Source organism: Uranotaenia lowii, chromosome 3 (assembly GCF_029784155.1).
Source record: "Uranotaenia lowii strain MFRU-FL chromosome 3, ASM2978415v1, whole genome shotgun sequence".
NCBI lineage: Eukaryota > Metazoa > Arthropoda > Insecta > Diptera > Culicidae > Uranotaenia > Uranotaenia lowii.
The window spans coordinates 366,022,051-366,045,482 of NC_073693.1; the positions used below are offsets into that span (position 1 = coordinate 366,022,051).

Genomic DNA, 23,432 nt, shown 5'->3' on the forward strand with positions numbered 1-23,432 from the left:
ATAAGTCTAGAGAATTGCAAAGTGCAGCTAGTTAGTTTGACGTACGTATTACAATTTGAAGAATTTACGAAATTTATAAAAACTTTTACTTAACAATCACCCCCACGGAGTGGAAAATTTTGAAAATTCCAAAGAAGACTCACTAGGAAATGTTCGAACTTTTCATAGAAATTCCAGCGTTTGCGAGTATTTTGTAACGGTTTTTTGCCGCTTGGGGGGGGGTGATCACCCCGATCACCCCCCCCCCTCATAGGACCGCGCATGATCAGCGGTTACTTTTTCAAAGTTTTCGGATACGTCGTAGCATGGTACAGCAAGAAGCAAACAACGGGGTCCACTTCAAGCATGTAACCATGGGAAAGTTTTTAACCAAAATTGTCAAGATTTATCGCGTAAATTTAAATGTCAAGGAAGTGCTGGTGATTAAGTGTAGAGTGGAGCGGACCTGCTTTTGAACCCCGTAAGAAAACCTCGGACGCAGCCAACCAACATAGACGTCTGGAGATGTTGGTACGCTTCAGCAGATGGCAGCACATGATAGGCTTCTGAGTCCAGGGCTGGATATTGCAGCAGAAAATGGATGCTGAGCTGCTGAGGGGAAACCGGATGAAGGGATAGAGGGACATGAGAGGTTAACGGTCGGGTACGGGAGCCATGGACCTTTAACAATAGGGTCATTCTTCATCGCATCTCTGAGCGAATACTACGGCAAGTAAAGCGCCAAAGTATATTTTGCTCCAAAGGCCAAGTTCCTTTTTAAATAACCCGTTGAAGTTACGGTGACCTTAGAGGTCGAGATAGCGAGAAACCAAATTGTGTGTGTGTGTGTAGAGGACTCCCAGGTAACACAAAAGCCAGTAAAGTGCCCGACCTAACGCCATACCGCCATTTTGTTCCCTCTATCACCAGGACCCCGTATTTTACCCTTTTAAAGTCCGGTAGGAGTACCCGAAGCAGCTTTCCTGAGCGTCAATCCTGCCTTCCACCCGCGACGTGTCCGGAACCGTGATCGCCCAACTACCGTTATTAACAGCGGAAGTGTGAGGGCCACTTACCATCCAACGAGACCGTCCGACACGGCAGACGGCATCCTGTACTTCAGAGTCGTGAGGCAACTACAACGCGCTGCGAGCTACGGAGGCGTTCGAACCCATTAAACCCGCATAGTAGACTCAATACGCAGCACGACGAGTTGCTGTATCGCCGGTACATCGCAAGGAGGAGGTGCGCGCAGAGCGAAGGGATCCGGAAACAGACGACTGAGGTAGGAGATATTTACTGCTATCTGGGGAGAAGTATTGATTTGTCGACAAGTGCGAATATCACCAATTAAGGGGGAATAAAGTGGGCGAGCAAAGCTCGAAGCTTAATCATTTAGTGTTTCCTTAAAGTTCTTAAATTCGAAAAGCCTACCCTGAGGCAAGAATTGGGGGAGTCTTAACAGTGCTGGGTAGTGACTCAACCATAGGTTACAAGCAGTGAAGCAGAATACGTTGCCTTGAGTAATGCGATAGCCGAGGCTTTTTGGCTCCGAGGCATATTTACTGGAAGATTTGCGAGAACCTGGCGGTCCTGTAACAATTTTCGAGGACAACCAGGGGTGCATGTTCATGGCAAAGAATTGTGAGACCCGAAGAACGAAGCACATCGACGTGAAGCACCACTTCATCCGGGACCATGTTCGAAACGCAAGATCAACATGCAGATATCTTCACCAAGGCCCTGGATTCCGTCCGGTTCTCTCAACTCCGAAGTTCCTTAGGATTGACCGCTTGAGAGGGGGTGTTGAGATCTAAGCAATCGGCAATCTATAGCTTAATTTTTTTCACTTTGTTAGTCAGTTCAATTCCAAACTACAAACTGTAAAGACCCCAAATAAAAAGCTCTAGTTTAATTAACTGCGTCCTTTCTTTACGAACCACACACAAATTACAAGACATCGACTTTCGAAGTAAGGTGCCCATTTACAGGGTTTATCTCGATATTAATTCTTTTTTTTTTTTAAATTTCCCACATCTATTTGGCTTAACCTTAATTCTTTTTTTTGGGATTTTAAACCAATTAGTTTATTCATCTCCTAATTAATTTTTATCTGACATAATCGAGCTCTAGATATTTGAGAGCTCAGTTATGTTAACGATTACTATCGCTGCTTATACTTTGCCAGAGGCATATCTTGAATGCCACAGTCACATCACGCGCGGCGCAGAATAAGAGCCATTGATCCGAATTTTCTGTATAAAATGCCACAAGGACTTCATCTCGAGTCACGACGTAACGCGTCATGAAGATTGAATCACTCTTTATCCACTGCGGTGCTGATAAGCATGTTCAGATCCATGAAGGTCACTTAAAACTAACGAAATCCACATTATGGAATTCATTCAATTCACATACCTGACATAAGCCATCCTTTCCACGAATCGGTTCACCGGTGGCCGGGTCGGCTCGGATAATCGAAATCGGGTACACGGCAGGAATGATTCTCGACACGAATCCGATCGCTCCGACGGTGTTGTCGATGTTGACTACAAGGTGGATTAAATTACATTAATCTCTAAATTTATTTGAAAATGATCGAAGAGTAGCTTACCAATATTGGCGTTGCCTTCGGTAGCACCATAGAACTCAGCGACTCGGGGAATATTAAACCGTTCAACGAATTGTGGCCAAATCTGAGGCCGCAGTCCATTACCAAAAATCAGTCTCACCTTGTGGCCCTTGTCGGTGGCCGAAGACGGAGTAGCCAGAATGTACCGGCACATCTCGCCAATGTATTGTGCGACCTTGAAAGACAGAAAAAACTTGAATTTCACGTAACTATTTACGCATTTATGGAGCTTACCGTGCAGTTGTACTTCTGACAATCGGCGAAAAACTGTGAGGCGGAAAACTTCTTCCGGATGACCACGGTGGCACCGAACAGCAGTGCCTGGCCGACGCTCATCATTCCGCCGGCTGTGTGGTACAACGGAAGTGGCGTGTAGAAGATGTCATCGTTTCGGAATCCGGCCACTATGTGGATGGCTCCCGTGATGAACAGGAACCGCGAATGGGTGATAACGGCTGCCTTTGGAAGTCCCGTTGTACCGGAAGTGTAGATGTAGAGCAGCTTGTCGTGGTGACCTGGCTTCTGGGCGTTCGGTTGTTCCTTGGAGGCTGCCTGTAGCAGTGTGGTCAAATCTTTTGAGTTTGATAACACCGGTTGTTGAACCGAATCATTGAACTGATACATAGCCGTCGACGATGGAAGCGATTCGGTGATTTCGGATACAGCATCCCTGAGAGCCTCGCCGTAGATTAGGGCGTTACATTTGGCGACCGTTACACTATGCACCAGTGCGTTCTTTCGTAGATTATGATTGATCAGCGGAATAATTGCACCCAACTTGGACAAACCCAGCCAGGTGGCCACAAACTCGGGTCGGTTCTCCAGCAGCAGACCGACCACATCACCCTGTTTGTATCCATGCGAATGGAACACATTCGCTATGCGATTTGAGTAGTCATTAACCTAGACAAACATTTGAAAATTGTTTAAAAAAAACATCAACACAAAATGTTACCTATTCTCAACAAACCTCTTTAAAAGTCCACTCCCTGCCTTCGAAGATGAAACAGGGTTTGTCGGGCTGTTTCGCTACATATTCGGCAAAGATATCAGCAATGGTCGAGTTAAGCCTTGCATGTTTTTTCACCAGTATCAGCAATTTGACGTATCGGATAAGTGCTCTAAAAGATAAAAAAAAAGTTAAAATTAGCTTTATCGTTTAACTAATGGGAATTTAATGAGCTGATCTTTAAAGTGTCATAAAAATCTTTTTTTTTTTTAGCTGCACAATCTTATGGAAATTCTGGAATTCTATAAGTTCAATTCCGATTACGTAAACTTGAATTCTAAATTTTATACTTACCTACTTATTTACAATTTTACAATGTTAACCAATATCAATTTTCCGACTCATCTTTATTCAAATTCTAACACCTATCGGTGGATGCACTCGAGTCAAATTAAACGTTAAGTATACAGAATGCAAACACTCAAGTCAACCAATTAGTCGATTACAGAGTGTGCTAACATTAGTTCAAACACCGCTAGTGAAAAAAATTAACATCTTAGGTACACCTAGAAGGTACATTCGAGAAGGTACACATCATACCCGCAAATGTTTTCGCGAAACGCTAAAGTTCAAAGTCATAGGCGAATAGGCAGCCCCAATTGTTTATTCCTCTACGAATGATTGCCATCAACGTCGGTATCTGCCTCCTACTTGTTGCTTGCTGAATGAGGGAACGAAAAAAAAGTTCTAAACTGGTTCTGCGGAGTTTGGGAAGTTTGTTGTAAACTCTTAATTTTTTGGTACACAATCAAAAGCGAATGTGGGTCTGTCTAGGTAGGCTACTTTCACAGCAAAGTTGATTCACACAAATTTCGTTCGACAAAGCATACTTGGATGATATCTATAGGGAAATTTATAACATAAGATCATGTCATCATTTTCATTTCTATACTCAACAAATCTATAAACTAAGTCTAAAGAATCTTGGAAATTTCTTGTGGGAAGACATCGATCTATAAACAGGTTATCATTCAATCAAGGTACCTGAAATACGTACTTTGTGAGTGGATTTATTTCATCACAAATATCAAAAATTAATCAATTAAAATTAAAGGATTTTTTTTTCAAATTTTCTTCAAGTTTGTAACTGGAACATGAGATATAAAAATTAAGTTTGTTTCAAGAAACTAAATACTTAGTGAAAACTAGTAAACTGAAGTTTGTGCACTCCTTAGATGTGTTATGCAAGATTTCGACACTTAAAAATTTTACCGGGGCGGAAAATTCGTCGAAAATTTTTTGACAGACCATTACTTTGAGAGACGGCTAATATTTATTCTATCAAAGGTTCAACAACGGCCGTACGCTGCACAATATTCATACTAGAAAATTTTGAATCAAATGAGACCCATCTTGTGTGATTTTTTCTCAGGAATCCAATGAAGTCTATTGAGTTGAGTTGAGTGGAACCGCACGTCTCGGAAAATGAAGTTTAAGCTTTTTTTTACCCTCGATTCTCCTACATTTTTCAACTCATTCAGAAAAAGAGTGTTCGGACCTTAAAATTTTGAACCAAATTAGACCCATCAAGTGATTTTTTTTCCGAGGAATCGAATGAAGTCTGTTTAAGTTACTTTCGTAAAATTGAGTATTATGGCTGTTTTACCCTCAATTCGAATTATTTGAAAAATGTGGGGAAATTGAGGGTAAAATTGCTTATAACTTATAACTTCATTTTCCAAAGCGTGCGGGAGCTCAAGCTGACTTTATTTTATTCCTTAGAAAAAAAAAATGCACAAGGTAGGTTGCATTTGGTTCCAAAAAGTCCGGACATGTTTTTTTTTTCTGAATTAATTAATAAAAATTTATGAGAATTGATAGTAAAATCTGCGATAACTCCATTTTTCGAAGCGTGAGGTGGCTGAAACAGCCAACATTCGATTTTTCGGGAAAAATCACAAAAGATAGGCCTATTAAGTTAGTCCAAATAAGCTTTTTGGTTGATTTTTTTTACAAAATATAGGGGAATTAGGGGTTGAAAAGACATTATATCTCCATTCGTAAGCTCTTGCGGCATTTGAAATTATGTCCAGAAATTCAGGTAAGTAGTTTTTCATTTGCGCGCAAGTAGGCGATGTCTTGCAAGAACGTCTAAATTTTCGATGCGTAAAATAAATGTTTTTCCAGAAGTCAAAAATAGTATAAATCTCGCGTGAGCTTTATCATTACGTCGTATGAATCATCTTAAGAATTCACAGAAAACTGCTGCAAAGGCTATCAAAACAACTTTTAAATTTGTATTTAGCCTATAGAATATGTTGTTCAGGCTACAATATTCAAAACGGAAAAAAGTGACGACTAGTTTATGTCAGTTTTTGTATTTTTTTTGTAATAAAACTGTTTGTTTACATTTAGTTTTATACGACGTAATGAAAGCTCACGCGAGAAATACAATTAATCGAAAGTGGAATCCAGCTGATTATAACTGCGAATGTGAATATTGTGAACTAACTGTGCGCTGTTTAAAATGGGAAAATTCCGTGGATATTTCATGCATCGAAAAGACGTGAGATGCGGCAAAACGGCATCAGAAGTTTCGGTTGCAACAGGTTCCAGTATCAAAACATCATCAGCCCTGCTACTGCCAACTAAAGACAAAGACGAACAGATCCGAATCAGTTAAAAATGCATCCCCTTGATCACAACTTATTTGGTGAGATTCAACCTTTGTACAGTTTTATATTATAGATTCCGCCGCCTCCAAACGAATGGCCGTACGTAGTACCTTTTTCCAGCACCGCTTCCCACACAAGTACACCTGGAGATCACCGTATCAAACGCAGTCACAGATCGACCACGTTTTGATAGACAGCCGGAACTTCTCGGACATCATCGACGTCAGATCCTGTCGAGGCGCTAACATCGAGTTTGGTTAAACATCGTACGACTGAAGCAACCTGAGGTCGCGGCAGACTACGCGCAACCGCTAGAATTAGTGCTGCCGGCAGAGGGCGAGCTTGACGAAGCCCCTCTCGAGGACTGTTGGGATACCATCAAGACAGCCATCAACGGTGCTGCGGAGAACTCGACGGAACAATGAGGAGTGTATGCAGCGCGGGCGGCTGTAGTGTAAAGAGGCACCCGTGGAAATGTGGAAAATCACCGACAGTGGAAGAGGCAGCGAGTCCGAATTTTCCAGGAGAAAAAGCGCCGCCTAGAGGAAGAGAAGCTCAAGGAGCTGGAGCAGCTGCATCGTTCCCAAGAAACACGAAAGTTCTATCAGAAAATCAACGCATCCCGCAAAGGCTTCGTGCCGCATGCCGAAATGTACCGAGATAAGGGCGAGGTCATCCTGACGGACAATCGTGAGGTGATCAAAAGGTGGAAGCAGCACTTCGATGAACACCTGAACGGCGCACATTCAAGAGATCAAACCGGTGGGGGAAGGTAGATCGCCGGTGTAGCCAACGACGCGACGTATAGCACACTCCCAACGATGAATGAAGTTAATAAAGAAGCCATTTGCCAGCTGATTAGAAACAAGTTGACTGGGAAGGATGGCATCGCAGCTTAACTCATAAAAATGGGTCCGTACAAGTTGGCCGATTGCCTACACCGGTTGACGGTGTATTGGGACACAAAACAGATACCGGAGGAAGGAGGGGGTAATATGCCATATCTACAAGAAGGGCTAAACATTGGACTGTGAAAACTACCGAGCGATCACTGTCCTCAATGCCGCCTACAAAGTGTTTTCCCGAATCATACTCCGCAGCCTAACGGCACAAGCAAACAGATTCGTGGAAAGTCGCCAGGCCGGTTTCATTGAGGGACGGTCAACGACGAATCAGATCTTCATATTACGGCAAATTCTCCAAAAATGTCGTGAACACCAATTTCCTACGCACCATCTATTCATCGACTTCAAAGTCGCATTCGACACGATCGACCGTAACGAGCTACGGAAAATCATGGACGAGAACGGCTTTTCCGGGAAGCTGACGATGGATTGACCGCAGTGCTGTGTGCGGATTTCGGGTGAATTGTCGAGTTCATTCGAATCTCGCAGGCGGCGATGGTCTAACCTGCATGATGTTCAACGTGGCGCTAGAAGGTGTTATCGACGAGCTGCTGGCCTGAGGATCCGAGACCGACCAAGCCTGCTTGTCCAGTAATAACAAGGTCACGATTGACGGCGACGGGCTGCGGATAGTCGAAGATTTTGCTCATCTTGGCTCACTGGTGACCACAGACAATGACACCAACTGTGAGATCCGGCGGCGAGTTACCAGCGGAAGTCGTGCCTACTATGGACTCCACAAGCAACTGCGGTCGAGAAGACTTAGCCCTCGCACAAAAGTGTAACCTGTACACGACGCTCATTAGACCGGTTGTCCTCTAAGGGAACGAAACGTGGATGTTGCTCGAGGAGGACCTGCGCACGATCGGGAGATTCGTGCGACAACGAGCTTGCGCGACTCTACGGCGAACCTAGTATCCTTCAAGGTGGTAAGGGCTGTCCTGTAAAATTGGTGTTCGCTACGAATCCGGTAGGAACGAGACGAGCAGGAGCTCAACGAGCGAGGTGGTTAGACCAACGGAGCGTGATCTGACGTATGTGGGATGCCCGAAAAATTGGAGAACGGTTTCCATGGATCGAGTGAATTGGAGGAATTTTGATCATCAGGATATGTCGTGAAACAGAAAACCATGTGCTTCCATAAACTAATGGATGGCTAAAATGGTCATAAGACTGGTCTTAATTGGACCAAAAAAGGATCAACAGGTTTGGGTTCCTTATAAAAACGGTTCGAGTTTTAACTGGCTCTACCATTATATTGAAACCCATTCTTAAAGCTATGTCGTGTAGCTGAAGATTTTATGAACAAATCGATCGACTGTAAGTCTCTAATATGCTTTAAAAATATTCATTGTCAGTTTTGTGTCACCGATCACATTCAGAAAATCACAACCTTCTTATATTTACGCATGATTTTTCCAATCAACAATTTCTTAGCCGTTTCAAAGATGAACGCAACGGATGTGTACTGTACATACAAGTTGATGACCTTGCCCGGACAATAATTGCTGTTGTTGACCGTTGTTCTGGCTGGCTGTGGCTTCGTCTATAGAATACTGAACGCCATCAATTCAACGCCTCATAGAAGTCGCCAATCGCTAAGGCAAATATGTACTTAGATAGATATAATCTTACGCTCAACAGTTGTCCATTGGCATGGTTTGCAGTCATCCCTTTGTTGCTGTGTTTTCCTACGAATCAATCCAAACGCCATCTTACAGCGGGTTTCGTTCAGCACGTTTATAACAGCTCGCGCGAACCGAGTCAAAGCAAGCTGTGATTAAAGCTACCTCCTAGGTGGGTAATTGTTTTACGACAGTCCACCAAAAGTGAAAGCCTTAATCGCGTTACGACACTGATTAATCAAGCGGTAACGCTTGGATGTTTTGCTGCGGTTTTCTTATCTGGGGTTTTGTTTCGGGTGACTATAAACCGTCGCTTTCCTAAGGTTGGATTGTAAAGCAATAAACGGTTTTTTACTGTACGGATCGAAAACTGAAAGTACACACCCAGCTGATTTATTGGCACAAATTATTGTTGAAAAATCATTAGTTATCATTTCAATGATAACCTGGTAACCCTGTAGCCGTTTTCGGTCAAGATAGCATTATCGGCTTGCCAGGAACCGGTAGCAGAACCAGAAAACTTGAGCGCACTTGAACTAACAAACAAACCAACAACAAAGACAAAAAAAAACTCAACAGGTGAAATTAGTATGCGACGTTGTAACTTCGCAGGCAGTCCGTCGTCAGTCCGATCATTATTGAATGGCAATAACCCAAACTTCAACGTAAGCAGAAGCGCTCAAATAACTGATTATCACGCACGTTTGTTTTTTCTTTTATTATTTCTGGTTGCTTCTTCCCAGTAAATTGGATGACGTAGATGTGAGGTGGTATAAAAGTTAAAAAAAATGTAATGAATATCAAATCCTCTGACTCGGGCTAATCGATTTTATCAAATCATCCTGTATATCATTAAAAACTCGATGTCAGTCAGTTAGGGCTGAGTATGCCCAAGTGTGTGAATCGGACTTTGCCAAGCTTATTCAAAAATTTTTTCGCTAACTTCCACTTTGTACCGCCAAGTCACTCTAATTGTTCGAGGTTTCGTGTGGTAAACGAGCGATGTGTGCCGAATCAATTGCACTTTATAGCTGACAGGGTCATGCAAAACCGTTTTTTTACCAATAGATACGTCATCAGATGTTCACACTGCTAGAGCGTCTTTTTATTGCCTTTTGCCCAAGCCCCTCTAGCATTGTAGATACCTAGTAGGCTTTGGAGCTATTCAAACCAATTTAATAGTACGCCTAATTCGAGCTGCAGTCGCGATGAAAAACCGGTTTCCATTTCTTCACTAGAAGAAGGCCTTGAAATGCATTCCACTACCAAGCCGTGGTATAGTAGGCAGCGGTTGACTAGTGGTTTGGTTTTGGTTGTTTCGTGCAACGAACTCTTCGCAGAAAGAGAAAACCGTCGTCTTTCATTTCTCAACCTTGTTCTTCGCCACAAAACAAACACGACATTCAAGGCACTCTTAGATGTTGGTTGCGCGTGCTTAGACACTTTAGGCGTAGAGACTGGAATAAGTCTCAGTCCTCCTTTTTTTTTTGACAGTTTAAAGATCAGCTGATTTTGAGGGAAATTGTATATCGCTTTCCATATCACATCGGGCAACATCATTACACGTGTCACCCTTAATCAAACTCACGTTACGTCTCGAGGAATGGTCAGCGCGGCGATGTAGAACCAGCGCCACTTTCCGCTGGCAATCAGCACCGCCAACAGGGCGATCAGGACCGCCGGCAATCCGAACTCCCAACCCATGTAGTACCACACTAGAACGATTCCCGCGACCGAAGCACCGAAACCGACGAACTGGATCACGTACAAAAACACTAGCCTGACTCGGTCCCCGGACGTTTGCGGACTGCTTGTGCTGCCACCTTGATCTCCGTCGCCAGGTGCTGCTGCTGCTGCTGTTAACGACGCGTCGCCGCCGTTCGATGGTGACGTCGCTGTTGGACTGCCGTTGTTGCTGAAGTTCGATAGCTCATTCTCCACCACCAGTCCCTTCTCTATGTCGATGTTGGCCGGCTGGAAGTTAAAAGAAAGAACAAAAAGTCGATGAGAACTACGATCATTGCCTAACGAAAGGCGCATTTGTTCGTCGAACAAATCGAAGAAGTATGGTGTGGAAACAAAATTTAAAAAAATCGATCAACAACCGGTTCGAGTCGACCTTTACGCGTGGGGCAACTTCTGGGCACCGGTTCTGGTGCAATCTGAGGATCATTGAGCATCACGGGTATCTGTGTGTGGTACGCATGCGGTGATATTGAACTTGAAGACGACGCTCATTGAGATTATTGTCAACGGAAACCGGTATGGTACCTATCTAGAAGGTCTCGTTTTCTTAGGCTTTAAATGGAATTTTTTTGATGGTTTGGTACGTAAAGAGCTACCACAAATAGGAATTTTTTGATGGGAAATCATACATTAACAAAGGGATTCGAGTTTAAAATCAACACAGGATACCCTACAAATGTGGTTGAATCTATATTTATAGTGGACTTCACCTTGCAGATGTCAAATGATTTAGTAGGGTACTTAACTATCTGCAAAATCACATACTATCCAAGGGACTCCAATTTATGATCAATATAAGAAAGGTTGGGCCAAATAAATGTTTATTGAGGTTTTGACCTTAAGGGTGTCAAAATAAGTACTCCACTGTACACCTGTACACCTGCAGCATTTACTTTAGTACATATCATTAGGTCTATTTACTTCTACAGTTCTGATTAGGTAATCAAACTCATGGAGTTTTCATAATTTTTTAATTCGAAATCGCATGGGTTGGGATCTTTCATCAGACGGTTTTTTTCTGGGTCTAAGATTTGCACCAAAATTTTATAAACGAACTATCGTTTGCATTTTAGTGGAGATGGAGATGTGAACGAGATTTGGAGAAAGGCTTTCGAGTGGAATTCAGAAGGACATCGAAGGAGAGGAAAAGCGGGACCATTAAGTAGTAAGTTAGTATCTTTTGTATTTTATTTTATTTTGCCTTTCAAAGCAATTGATTTTTTTTTTTACTTTATGTCTTTGTCAGTTTTAATCACTACTCTTACATATTTAGATAGGTAGTACTCGAAAAAATTATAAAATACGGTTTTTTTTTGTTGGAGTATTAACAAACGAATAAGTTACCAGATCCAGATTGTGTCTCATAAAAGTTTACAAAACAACCATTAAGTCAATAATTTAACTATTATTATTTAACTTTCATCAATATATGTTAAAGTGGATCATTCACTTGACAAAAAGTAATGGAAAGAATAGTTTTAAAATTAATAACCTTCATTCCAATCAATATGCTTACGTGAAGTTGAGAGTCGAAAATAATGTATGTAAAATTATAAGTATGTAAAGCCATAAGTTTATTGTCTCAAAGAATATCATAATCGGAAAAAAGAGTTTCAAGTTGAAATATATAGGGGAGAGTGGGGATACTTTATCCTCTTTTCTTATTTTCACCATATCTTTTTGGAAAAAATTAGCAACTCGCACTCTTTTACATTTTCTGACAGCGTGTAACTTCAAATTTCTATGCTCCTAAAATTAGAACGATACTTGAACCCGTAGATGAACTAGAAGCATTTCCGTGGGAGTAAAAAAAATTGTGATATTTTTGAAGTTAAGGGAGACTTGATCCTTTATTCAGGAAGCCCTTATTCATGGAAAAAAATCAAACAAAACCCCAAGATAGAATGTTAACTGACTATTTTGGTCATGTTTGTTCTCATTTCACAATCTATAATTGTCAGAAAAAAAATTCTATAGCTTATTCTTAACCCTTATGACATTGCATACTTACGGGCGCAATTTAAAAAAAAAAGAGAAAATCAATTATTTTAGCTCTTTTCTTCAGATAATTGATGGATGAATATTAGCTATTGGATAAATATTAGTAATCTCGTAATCAGCAATGACCACGATCCATTGAGAAGAAGAATATACCGGGATCATTTGTACCCATATATTGGGATCAATTGTACCCAAAATCAACATTTTAGAAAACTTTTTCTGAAAAAAGTTGGGAGTTTTCCATTGTTTTGAAAATATGGTATTTTGAAGATCATTTTACACTCGAAAGATTGATGTATTGGAATAAATATTTTTGTATAATATTTCCATGTTAGGAACATTTAAAAATGATGAAAAAAGATCTTCAAGTCACATTTTGTGAAATTTTTCAAACAAAGTTCAATAACCCAAAAACTTATTTTGTTAAAAATTTTTGAGCTTCAACCATTGCTGTTTTGTTCCATTTGGCACATTTTTATAGAACATTTGATCTTTGTACGACATTCCAGTTTGGAGATATAGCTAAGGAATCAAGTATCCCCAGGGATCAAGTATCCTCCCAGCAAACATTTTTGTAGGTATATTTCTCAACAAACTTTGCTATACGTTTCATATACATTATAAAATCATCTTATATAACTCGAAAAAACAGCATTTACGTACTAAAAAGGAGGCAATATACCAACCCCCTGGCAACTTGACGTTTCCCATACAAATCGTGTGTGCCAGTTTTTTCTGGTTCTCTGGTTCTGTCAACTTGAAAATCGAGCTTCTTAACATGTCGGAAGGACCCATATTGAAATATGTTTTCTGTAACTGATCCAATAACTAAAAAAAGTTTTGAATTTGGAACTTTTTGCTATGTTTTATGTGAAGTGAATCTGTTTTCCAAAGTTTAGTCCAAGAAAACGAGTAGAGCGTTAATTTGTGTGTCCTACTTATAGGGTATAAAAGTTCTGGACTGCTTAAAATAATTTACTGATATCCGGCAGTTTTTTGGGACAAGTTTACCTTCCACCAAAACTGTTTAAGACACTCAAGCACAATAAATGTAAAATACAACATTACCGCATCCATCATTAAGTGATTGCCATAAGCTGCGATGCATATGAAAATTTTAAAATGAAAAATCAATCACATTATAGCAGAACTTTTCCCATTTTATAGAAAAACTGTCCTACACAATATATAAATTAATAGAATTTTGAATAAGATTAACAATTTCGGTTAAAACTTTTGTTTATTCATTCGAAAGTTATGAATTTGCCTGATTCGCACTACATTTAATAGTGTGCCCTTTCCATATGTATGACTCCAAAAGTATGTAAACAAGCGGCACACATGCGACATCTGCGATTTTGAAACAGACACACGAAACTCGACCGAACTGTCAAGTTGCCAGGGGGTTGCAATATACATACATATTTTTAACTTCTGGCTTAGAGCAAGTTCACTGGTGTTGGGAAAAAGTGGTAGAAATTTCGACACTTACTGCACATTTTGAAAACTTTGCCATGCAAAAACATTTTCAAGATCTGTGGCCTTCTAGTTTTTTTACAACACGTGTTGTATTTTCGCATGCTGTGATGCAAAAATAGCAATATTTCTATCACATACGGCTGAAATGGAAACAGTGTTGTAAAAAAATACAACACCCCAAGATCTTGAAAACATTTTTGCATGGTAAAATTTTCAAAATGTCAAAATTTCTACCACTTTTTCCCAACACCAGTGAACTTGCTCTTAGGCGATAAGTGTTGTAAAAATTGAACGATATACAACACCTTTTACCGTGCATCCTGACAGTATGCGAGAGAGCGAATGTTTTACTCTCAATGCATGCAAACCGTTGCCAGCGACAATATTTGCTGCTTCTCTCATTGGCCAGTTTATCCAAGTGGACCCTCTGATTTTTAGAAATCGGGTTGCACTGCTTATCGCAAAGAGAACAACAAGTTTGTTTTCTCATTTGAATCCCGCACGCGGGAGACAAATTTGCAAACATGGCGGACTTTTGTCATATACGAGTCGGTAGACTTTAACTAACCATTTTTACGATCATTTACTTGGTTTGATAGGAATTACGATTCGCATTAACATTGTTAACGAGCTGAGCTGAAATTTCTAATGCGATGTTATGTTTGCTGGGTTCATTCTCCCCTACACTATCAAAGCTAAAAATTAAAAAAAAAATGCAAACTTGAAAAAATAAAATAAAAAAAATGGTAATCTTAAATATGTAGTAAGAAAATAACAAAAAAGTGACAATAATGAAAAAAGGAATAAAAATTATCAAACTGCAAGAAAAGTCAAAAATTACGAAATTAAAAAAAAGACAAAAGTTACAAAAATTATGAAAAATCACGAAATTACAAAAAATAAATAAAAATTACAAAAATGAAAGGAATGACAAAAATGTTGAATAAGATAGCAAAAAGAAACTGTCATAAAACACAAAAATAATCAAAAACCAACTAAAACAAGTAAACAAATGAAGCTGACAAAAAAGTAAGGAATAACAATTGACAAAAAAAAAGGAAAAGACGAAAAAATAACAAAAATTTCAAAAATAAAACAAAAATTGCAAAAACTAAATAAAATCAGAAAGAAAAACAAATATCACAGAAATCATAAAAATGACAGAAAAAAACAAACAAAAATGAAAAAAAACTACAGAACTAAAAAAAAAGATAAAAAAAAACAGAAAATTCCGAAAAGACAACAATAACCAAAATGACAAACGTGACCAGAGTTACAAAAATGATAAAAATGAAAAAAAAATTAAAAATTAATAAAAATTAATCAAATGACAAATATGAGAAATAGACAACAATGATAAAAATGATCAAAATGAACAAAAATAACAAAAAAGTTACAAAAATGACAAAAGTGATGAAAATAAGAAAAGTGACAAAAATGATAAAAATTACAAAAATGACAAAAATGATAAAAATTACACGAATGACAATAATGAACAAACTGGCAAAAGTGATAAAAATCATAAAAATAGCCAAAATAACAAAAATGACCATGAAGACAAAAATGGAAAAAATTGTAAACATAAAAAAAAACGTCAAAAATGACAAAAATGGCCAAATGACGAAGTAAAGGGAAAAAAGAGAAAAAGTAATAAAAATTTTAAAAAAAAATGACGAAACTAAAGAGAAGTGACTAACATGACGGAAATGACAAAAATGAAAAAACTGACAAAAGAGATAAAAATAACAAAAATGGCCAAAATAACAAAAAAATACAAAAATGCAAAAATGACAGAAGAAACAAAATTTACAAAAATTACAAAAATGAAAAAAAATGACAAAATGACAAAAATAACAAAAGTATCAAAAAAAAATTCCAAAAATGACAAAAATCATACAAAAATTAAAATGACAAAAATTATAAAAATGACAAATATGACAAACATGACAAAAATGAAAAAAAAATTAAAAAAAATATATAGAAATGGCAAAAATTACAAAAATGGCAACAATGGAAAAAATGACAAATATGATAAATGACAAAAAAGAATGAACTGACAGAGGTGATAGAAATTGCAAAATTGAAAACTTTTACAAAAATGACAAAAGTGACAAAAATGAAAAAAATGACAAAATTGACAAAAATGATAATAATGATAAAAATGACAAAAATGACAAAAATGACGAACATGACAAATTTTAAAAAAATGACAAAAGTGACAAAAATGACAAAAATTACCAAATGACGAAAATGACGAAAATGACAAATTTAAAAAAATGACAAAAATGACAAAAATGACGAAAATGACAAATTTTAAAAAATGAAAAAACTCACAATATCGACAAAATTGACAACAATGACAAAAATTACATAATTGGCAAAATTGACAAAAATGACAAAAATGTTAAAAATGACAAAAATGACAAAAAAGGAAAAAACGACGAAAATGACAAAAAAGACAAAAATGACAAAAATTACAAAAATGACAAAAATGACAAAAATGACAAAAATGACAAAAATGACAAAATGACAAAAATGACAAAAATGACAAAAATGACAAAAATGACAAAAATGACATAAATGACAAAAATGACAAAAATGGCAAAAATGACAAAAATGAAAAAAATGACAAAAATGACAAAAATGACAAAAATGACAAAAATGACAAAAATGACAAAAATGACAAAAATGACAAAAATGACAAACATGACAAAAATGACAAAAATGACAAAAATGACAAAAATGGCAAAAATGACAAAAATCACAAAAATCACAAAAATCACAACAATCACAAAAATCACAAAAATCACAAAAATCACAAAAATTACAAAAATGACAAAAATTACCAAAATTACCAAAATTATCAAAATTACCAAAATGACAAAAATGACAAAAATGACAAAAATGATAAAAATGACAAAAATGACAAAAATGACAAACATGACAAAAATGACAAAAATGACAAAAATTACAAAAATGACAAAACTGACAAAAATGACAAAAATGACAAAAATGACAAAAATGACAAAAATGACAAAAATGACAAAAATGACAAAAATGACAAAAATGACAAAAATGACAAAAATGACAAAAATGACAAAAATGACAAAAATGACAAAAATTAAAAAATTGACAAAAATGACAAAAATGACGAAAATGACGAAAATGACGAAAATGTCAAAAATGACGGAAATGACAAAAATGATAAAAATGACAAAAACGACGAAAATGACAAAAATGACAAAAATTGGAAAAATTACAAAAATGACAAAAATTAAAAATTACAAAAATGACAAACATGACGAAAATGATCTTTTTTTTAATTTTTGTCATTTTTTGTCATTTTTGCATTTTTGTCATTTTTGTCATTTTTGTCATTTTTGTCATTTTTGTCATTTTTGTCATTTTTGTCATTTTTGTCATTTTTGTCATTTTTGTCATTTTTGTCATTTTTGTCATTTTTGTCATTTTTGTCATTTTTGTCATTTTTGTCATTTTTGTCATTTTTGTCATTTTTGTCATTTTTGTCATTTTTGTCATTTTTGTCATTTTTGTCATTTTTGTCATTTTTGTCATTTTTGTCATTTTTGTCATTTTTGTCATTTTTGTCATTTTTGTCATTTTTGTCATTTTTGTCATTTTTGTAATTTTTGTAATTTTTGTCATTTTTGTCATTTTTGTCATTTTTGTCATTTTTGTCATTTTTGTCATTTTTGTCATTTTTGTCATTTTTGTCATTCTTGTCATTCTTGTCATTTTTGTCATTTTTGTCATTTTTGTCATTTTTGTCATTTTTGTCATTTTTGTCATTTTTGTCATTTTTGTCATTTTTGTCATTTTTGTCATTTTTGTCATTTTTGTCATTTTTGTCATTTTTGTCATTTTTGTCATTTTTGTCATTTTTGTCATTTTTGTCATTTTTGTCATTTTTGTCATTTTTGTCATTTTTGTCATTTTTGTCATTTTTGTCATTTTTGTCATTTTTGTCATTTTTGTCATTTTTGTCATTTTTGTCATTTTTGTCATTTTTGTCATTTTTGTCATTTTTGTCATTTTTGTCATTTTTGTCATTTTTGTCATTTTTGTCATTTTTGTCATTTTTGTCATTTTTGTCATTTTTGTCATTTTTGTCATTTTTGTCATTTTTGTCATTTTTGTCATTTTTGTCATTTTTGTCATTTTTGTCATTTTTGTCATTTTTGTCATTTTTGTCATTTTTGTCATTTTTGTCATTTTAGTCATTTTAGTCATTTTTGTCATTTTTGTCATTTTTGTCATTTTTGTCATTTTCGTCATTTTTGTCATTTTTGTCATTTTTGTCATTTTTGTCATTTTTGTCATTTTTGTCATTTTTGTCATTTTTGTCATTTTTGTCATTTTTGTCATTTTTGTCATTTTTGTCATTTTTGTCATTTTTGTCATTTTTGTCATTTTTGTCATTTTTGTCATTTTTGTCATTTTTGTCATTTTTGTCATTTTTGTCATTTTTGTCATTTTTGTCATTTTTGTCATTTTTGTCATTTTTGTAATTTTTGTCATTTTTGTCATTTTTGTCATTTTTGTCATTTTTGTCATTTTCGTTATTTTTGTTATTTTTGAAATATCTTTTATATTTATAATTTCTGTAATTTTTCCAATTTTTGTATTTTATGATTTTTGTATTTTTTGTACTTTTTGTATTTTTTGTACTTTTCGTTATTTTTGCCATCTTTGTCTTTTTCGGCAGTTTCTTAAATTTTGTCATTGTTGGTTAGTTTTATGATTTTTGTCATTTTTGTATTTTTGATCATTTTTTGCATTTTTAACATTCATGTCACTTTTGTAATTTTTTTTAAATTTTTTTCATTTTCGTTTTTTTTTTTGAATTTTTGTCATTTTGTTGATGATTGTGGCCAATTTTGAAGTTTTTTTCACTTTTAATAATTTGCCCTCTTTTTTTATATTTTTTGTCGTTTTTGTTACTGTCAGCATTTTCGTCATTTTTGTATTTTTTGTCATTTTTGTCATTCCCGTCATGTTTGTCTTGAATGTTATTGCGAACGTGTATTCTAGATTCTGGATTACGAACTTTTATCTTAATTCAACAATTGAATGTCGTTTCATTTTTTCTTATGGTTTTGATTTTGATTATTTTTTGTTTACCATTTAAAGTTGATTTTGATCAACCACGATCCAATTGATTGTGTAAATAAAAATGTTCATTCACCTTAGCATATCGCTCGCACCGCCGCCACCGGACTCTGGTGAAACTTTTCACTGTTCGAATCGTTCGTCATGACAGGAACCAACGTCCCTTGACTGGGTTCAGCTGCCGGGTTAGGAGAAACAAATTTCGAAAAATCATTCCTCCAAAGCTGGCGGCGCGCCACCGTCAGGTAATTTCCCAGACCTAGAGGCAACGCCGAGGCTGCAGCTTGCGTGTCCCAAAATTGCGATTTCTCTACCCTGCCGTTGGCAGAAATCTTGACTGTCTTCTAATGAGACGTTCGCGAGATAATGAGATACCTTAATAAAATGTGCGTGTCTTTCTTCGTTCATGTGACGCGAAGTGATTGGATTTCGGGTGGCCTCTTGGCAGCCCCTTATTCAGCCAACTGTCAACACTCAGATCAATTATGCTTTTGGTTTCGTCTTTGCACAGTACATATAACCATTTACCGGTTGCTAGATCGCAATCGTAGTAACCCGGCAACGCCGCAAAAGTTAGATTTCTATTTCAAAGGGTGCTACGTTCTATTAATTGCGCTCTTCGATTGCTGCAAATAAATAACGCTATTGCATATTATATTGCATTGTCTTTCGTTGCAAGTTTTGCATGTTCTGTTCACTCAATGTGCTCCACGCCAACTTCGATTAAATATGGACATTGTTTGGATTGGTTGGAGCCAACTCAAAGTTTCACATTCACGTTTCACTCCAGAGCATTTAATCCAAAGCAGCTGCAAATCATTTTCTTCCTTACTTTTGGCAGAAAATGGTCGAAAATAGGCAATTCCACTTGTGCCTGTGAGGGTTGTCGGAGGAGGAAAATTGTTTCTTTCCTTCCTTTCTAGCATTAATCCGCCTCAATCGACATTTCTGTTGTGGATTTGGATTTACTGGAGCCAGCCATCACAAGCACCATATATGTATGCCAAAACAATTTGTACAAAGGCAAAAGCGGAGCAAAATCAATAATTAAAGCTCTGGAAATGGTAATAAACGACTTTCACTATCGTTCGAGCGACTCATTTGATGTTTTCACACACAACACACAAGTTACAGTAGACTGAAACCGAAAAGGGTACACTGACTGGGAAAATTTTCATGTTAACAAATACCAAACTGTCAAATCGCCGAGACTGGTGATGTTCAAACTCTCAAACAACAACAAAAACAATCACTCCGGCCGGACGAGGGAGCATAGTCAAAACATCGGTAGGTATTACATCACCGGGTTAATCATCGCTCTCAAAAGCAGCTGATTTCGAAAAAAAAAATATGCGTTGACGAGCAGCATAATTTTGTCCCTCAATTTTCCACTGGAATGCGCATGTTCAAATTGCAATGCAAGCAACAGCTCTCCTCCGTTCAGACCAGGGTTGACTTCAGTTTAAAATGCATATTACTAGACTAGGTACCACTTCAGCTTCTGCGAAATGGAGGGAAAATTATACAATACAAGAAAACCGACTGACGACATAACTAATCTTTTGTCATTCGTCGGCTTGGAACCGAAAAAAATAGTTACAAAAAAACTAGTTTTCCGCTTGTTCTTAGGCCTGTATAGAGCAGCTTAAGTTTCGGATGGTAAACTTATAATAAAATCTGGTTCCTCATCAGTCTCGCGGAATTTATTGCCGGATCGGTCTCTGCCCGTTATCTATTTTATTGCTTGATTCCATATGTAAGATAGCTATCTTCTCAGATTGATCTGTTATCGAACAATTTTTGAAGTTATGATTCTTTTTCAAATTCTTTTTCATACTTCTTGTAGCTATTTTTTTTTTGGTTAAATAATTGGAATTAAACGGTGTAGAACTCTTAAGTATCTAGGTTCCTGCTTTGAAGGTCGAGAAAGTATTTGGATGAAACAGTAGCCCACACCTTGAGCCCCTTTGATCCTTATTAAAGGTGATACGGTCAAAATTTGGTCAATATCAACTTGACGTTTTTCTTTCAATTTTGCATTTAAAAAACCTGAACACCCCTCATTTTGAAGGTGTGTGTGTGTGTAGAATGTTGCTCCTATTTTGATTTTGGAATTCACTCTTCAGTTGTCTAAATGCCGTCCAAGGAAGAAGAGCAGCGTATCAAAAATTTTTTTCGCGCATCGCGAAAATCCGAGCTACTCGCACGCAAAGCTGGCAAAATCGTTAAAAGTTGCCAAATCAACCGTTACAAATGCAATTAAAATGTTTGGGAACGTTTGTCGACAGCCAGGTAGTCTGGATCGGGGGGGAAATCGAAAACCGGAAGCCGCTAAGACGACAAAGAAAGTTGCCGGTTGTTTCAAGCGAAACCCTAACCTCTCTCTCTGAGATGCCGCAAATAAGCTGGGTGTATCGTCTACAACTATCCGGACCGGACCGGACCGGAGCCGGACTATCGACTTACAAGAAGCTAATGATTCCAAATCGCGATGATATACAAAATACGACGGCCAAAGCGCGATCGCGGAGGCTGTACACGACGATGTTGACGAAGTTTGACTGCGTGGTAATGGACGACGAAACCTACGTCAAAGCCGACTACAAGCAGCTTCCGGGACAGGAGTTTTACACGGCAAAAGCAAGGGGGAAGGTAGCAGATATTTTCAAGCACATGGTTTGGCAAGCTATCTGTACCTGTGGTTTGAAAAGCAGAATTTTCATAGCTTCCGGGACTGTCAACCAAGAAATTTTCGTGAAAGAGTGTTTGAATAAACGTCTGCTGCCTTTCCTGAAGAAACGCGGTTGTTCCGTACTGTTTTGGCCTGATTTGGCATCTTGCCATTACGGTAAAAAGGCCATGGAGTGGTACGCCGCCAACAACGTGCAGGTGGTTCCCAAGGACAAGAACCCTCCCAACACGCCAGGGATCCGCCCAATTGAGAAATACTGGGCTATTGTCAAGCGGAATGTTAATGTATGTATCTATGTTGGTTATCCACCATGGGTGCACGGATTCACCGCAGTTTCTGCCTAAGTATGTGCTCACATGCATTCTTAGATTATTAAGTTCAACAAATCTCCAATGCAACGTGTACCATACCCGGACCCCATGGCTTCGTATGAACTGTTATGGAGTGAATGTATTGTGTTGATGTAGGTTTATTTTTGGAAGAACGAGTCAATCAGGTGGGCTAGTTTACTTACAGGTATTCCGGCATCCGTGTATATACCTGGCCAGCTGGCAACTGGTTGAACATTCTTATTATATAGTCAGTAATATGAAAAAACACATCTTACCTGTCGGCCACTTATGGGATTCGAACCCAAAAGTTTTCTTGCCGATACCGGGAATCGAAGCCAGTACGCCTGGCATACCAAAACCAGACTCGCGCCAGCCTATCCGCTAGACCACAACGGCGCTTGGCTATTGTCAAGCGGAATGTTAAGAAGATAAAAAAAAACTGCTAAGGACGAGCAGCAGTTCAAGGCAAACTGACTTTCTGCGGCGAAGAAGGTGGAAAAGATGGTTGTACAAAATCTGATGGCAGGGGTTAAGCGTAATGCCCGGCAATTCGGATTTGGACAAGCGGAAGCCTAACTGAATATTTTTCCTGAATTTTATACTAATTAAACTTGAAAAAGAAATTTAATTTGATTTTTTAAATAAACGATTTCACCGATTTACACGCGTTTTCCCCTGACCAAATTTTGACCGTATCACCCTTTATCTATTTTTTCGAAGGCTCGCAAATAAACGCCTTTCCTGATGAAATCAAAGCGTTTAGAAGCAGTAGGTTGACTTTTTTCCTTAGTAAATGTATAGTTTTGGTGTAGTTTTTGTTGCCGATTGAGGTAATTTTATGATATTTAAAAATAAGGGACATTTACCAAGAGTAAGCCAGTCTAGGATAAATGGCTGATGGTGAGGTGATTTTTATGCTTTATGATCAATAAAATTCGTTAAAACTGTTGAATGTTACCCCAAAGCATCAAATTCTAAACAGAAGCGAAGTCGATTTTTAAATCAAATTTAAAGTGTTTTAATAAATTTCTTCAACCATGTTTTACGTTCATAGGAGTCCAGTACAGGTTTTAAAAATATGAAACATGCCTCATTCCCCTTAGCAAAAAAAATAATCGGAAGTTATTGAAAAAAAAAGTGATCAACGGATTACGGTACTTTAAAGAATTTATACATTGAAGAAAGACTTGACACCCTACATTTTAAACGAGCTGTTTCCTCCAAACACGCCGCGAGGAGGAGTAAGCCATGACTTTTGGGCAACGCATGCGTTTTTGTTTTTGTCCC

At 37.4% G+C, this 23,432-nt stretch overlaps 1 protein-coding gene across 1 annotated transcript in view; it reads right to left on the minus strand.

Annotated features, from left to right (window-relative positions):
• Positions 1 to 1,153: 1,153 nt before the first annotated feature.
• The window catches only part of LOC129754055 (long-chain fatty acid transport protein 4-like), a 56,788-nt gene continuing 34,509 nt past the window's right edge, over positions 1,154 to 23,432 (minus strand). Inside the window, exons 2-7 of the mRNA XM_055749915.1 lie at positions 10,354 to 10,739; positions 3,582 to 3,732; positions 2,846 to 3,514; positions 2,594 to 2,786; positions 2,362 to 2,528; positions 1,154 to 1,285 (exon numbers count right to left, since the gene is read on the minus strand). Of these exons, the coding sequence (XP_055605890.1) occupies positions 1,154 to 1,285; positions 2,362 to 2,528; positions 2,594 to 2,786; positions 2,846 to 3,514; positions 3,582 to 3,732; positions 10,354 to 10,739 (1,698 nt within the window). The remainder of the gene's footprint in view (positions 1,286 to 2,361; positions 2,529 to 2,593; positions 2,787 to 2,845; positions 3,515 to 3,581; positions 3,733 to 10,353; positions 10,740 to 23,432) is intronic.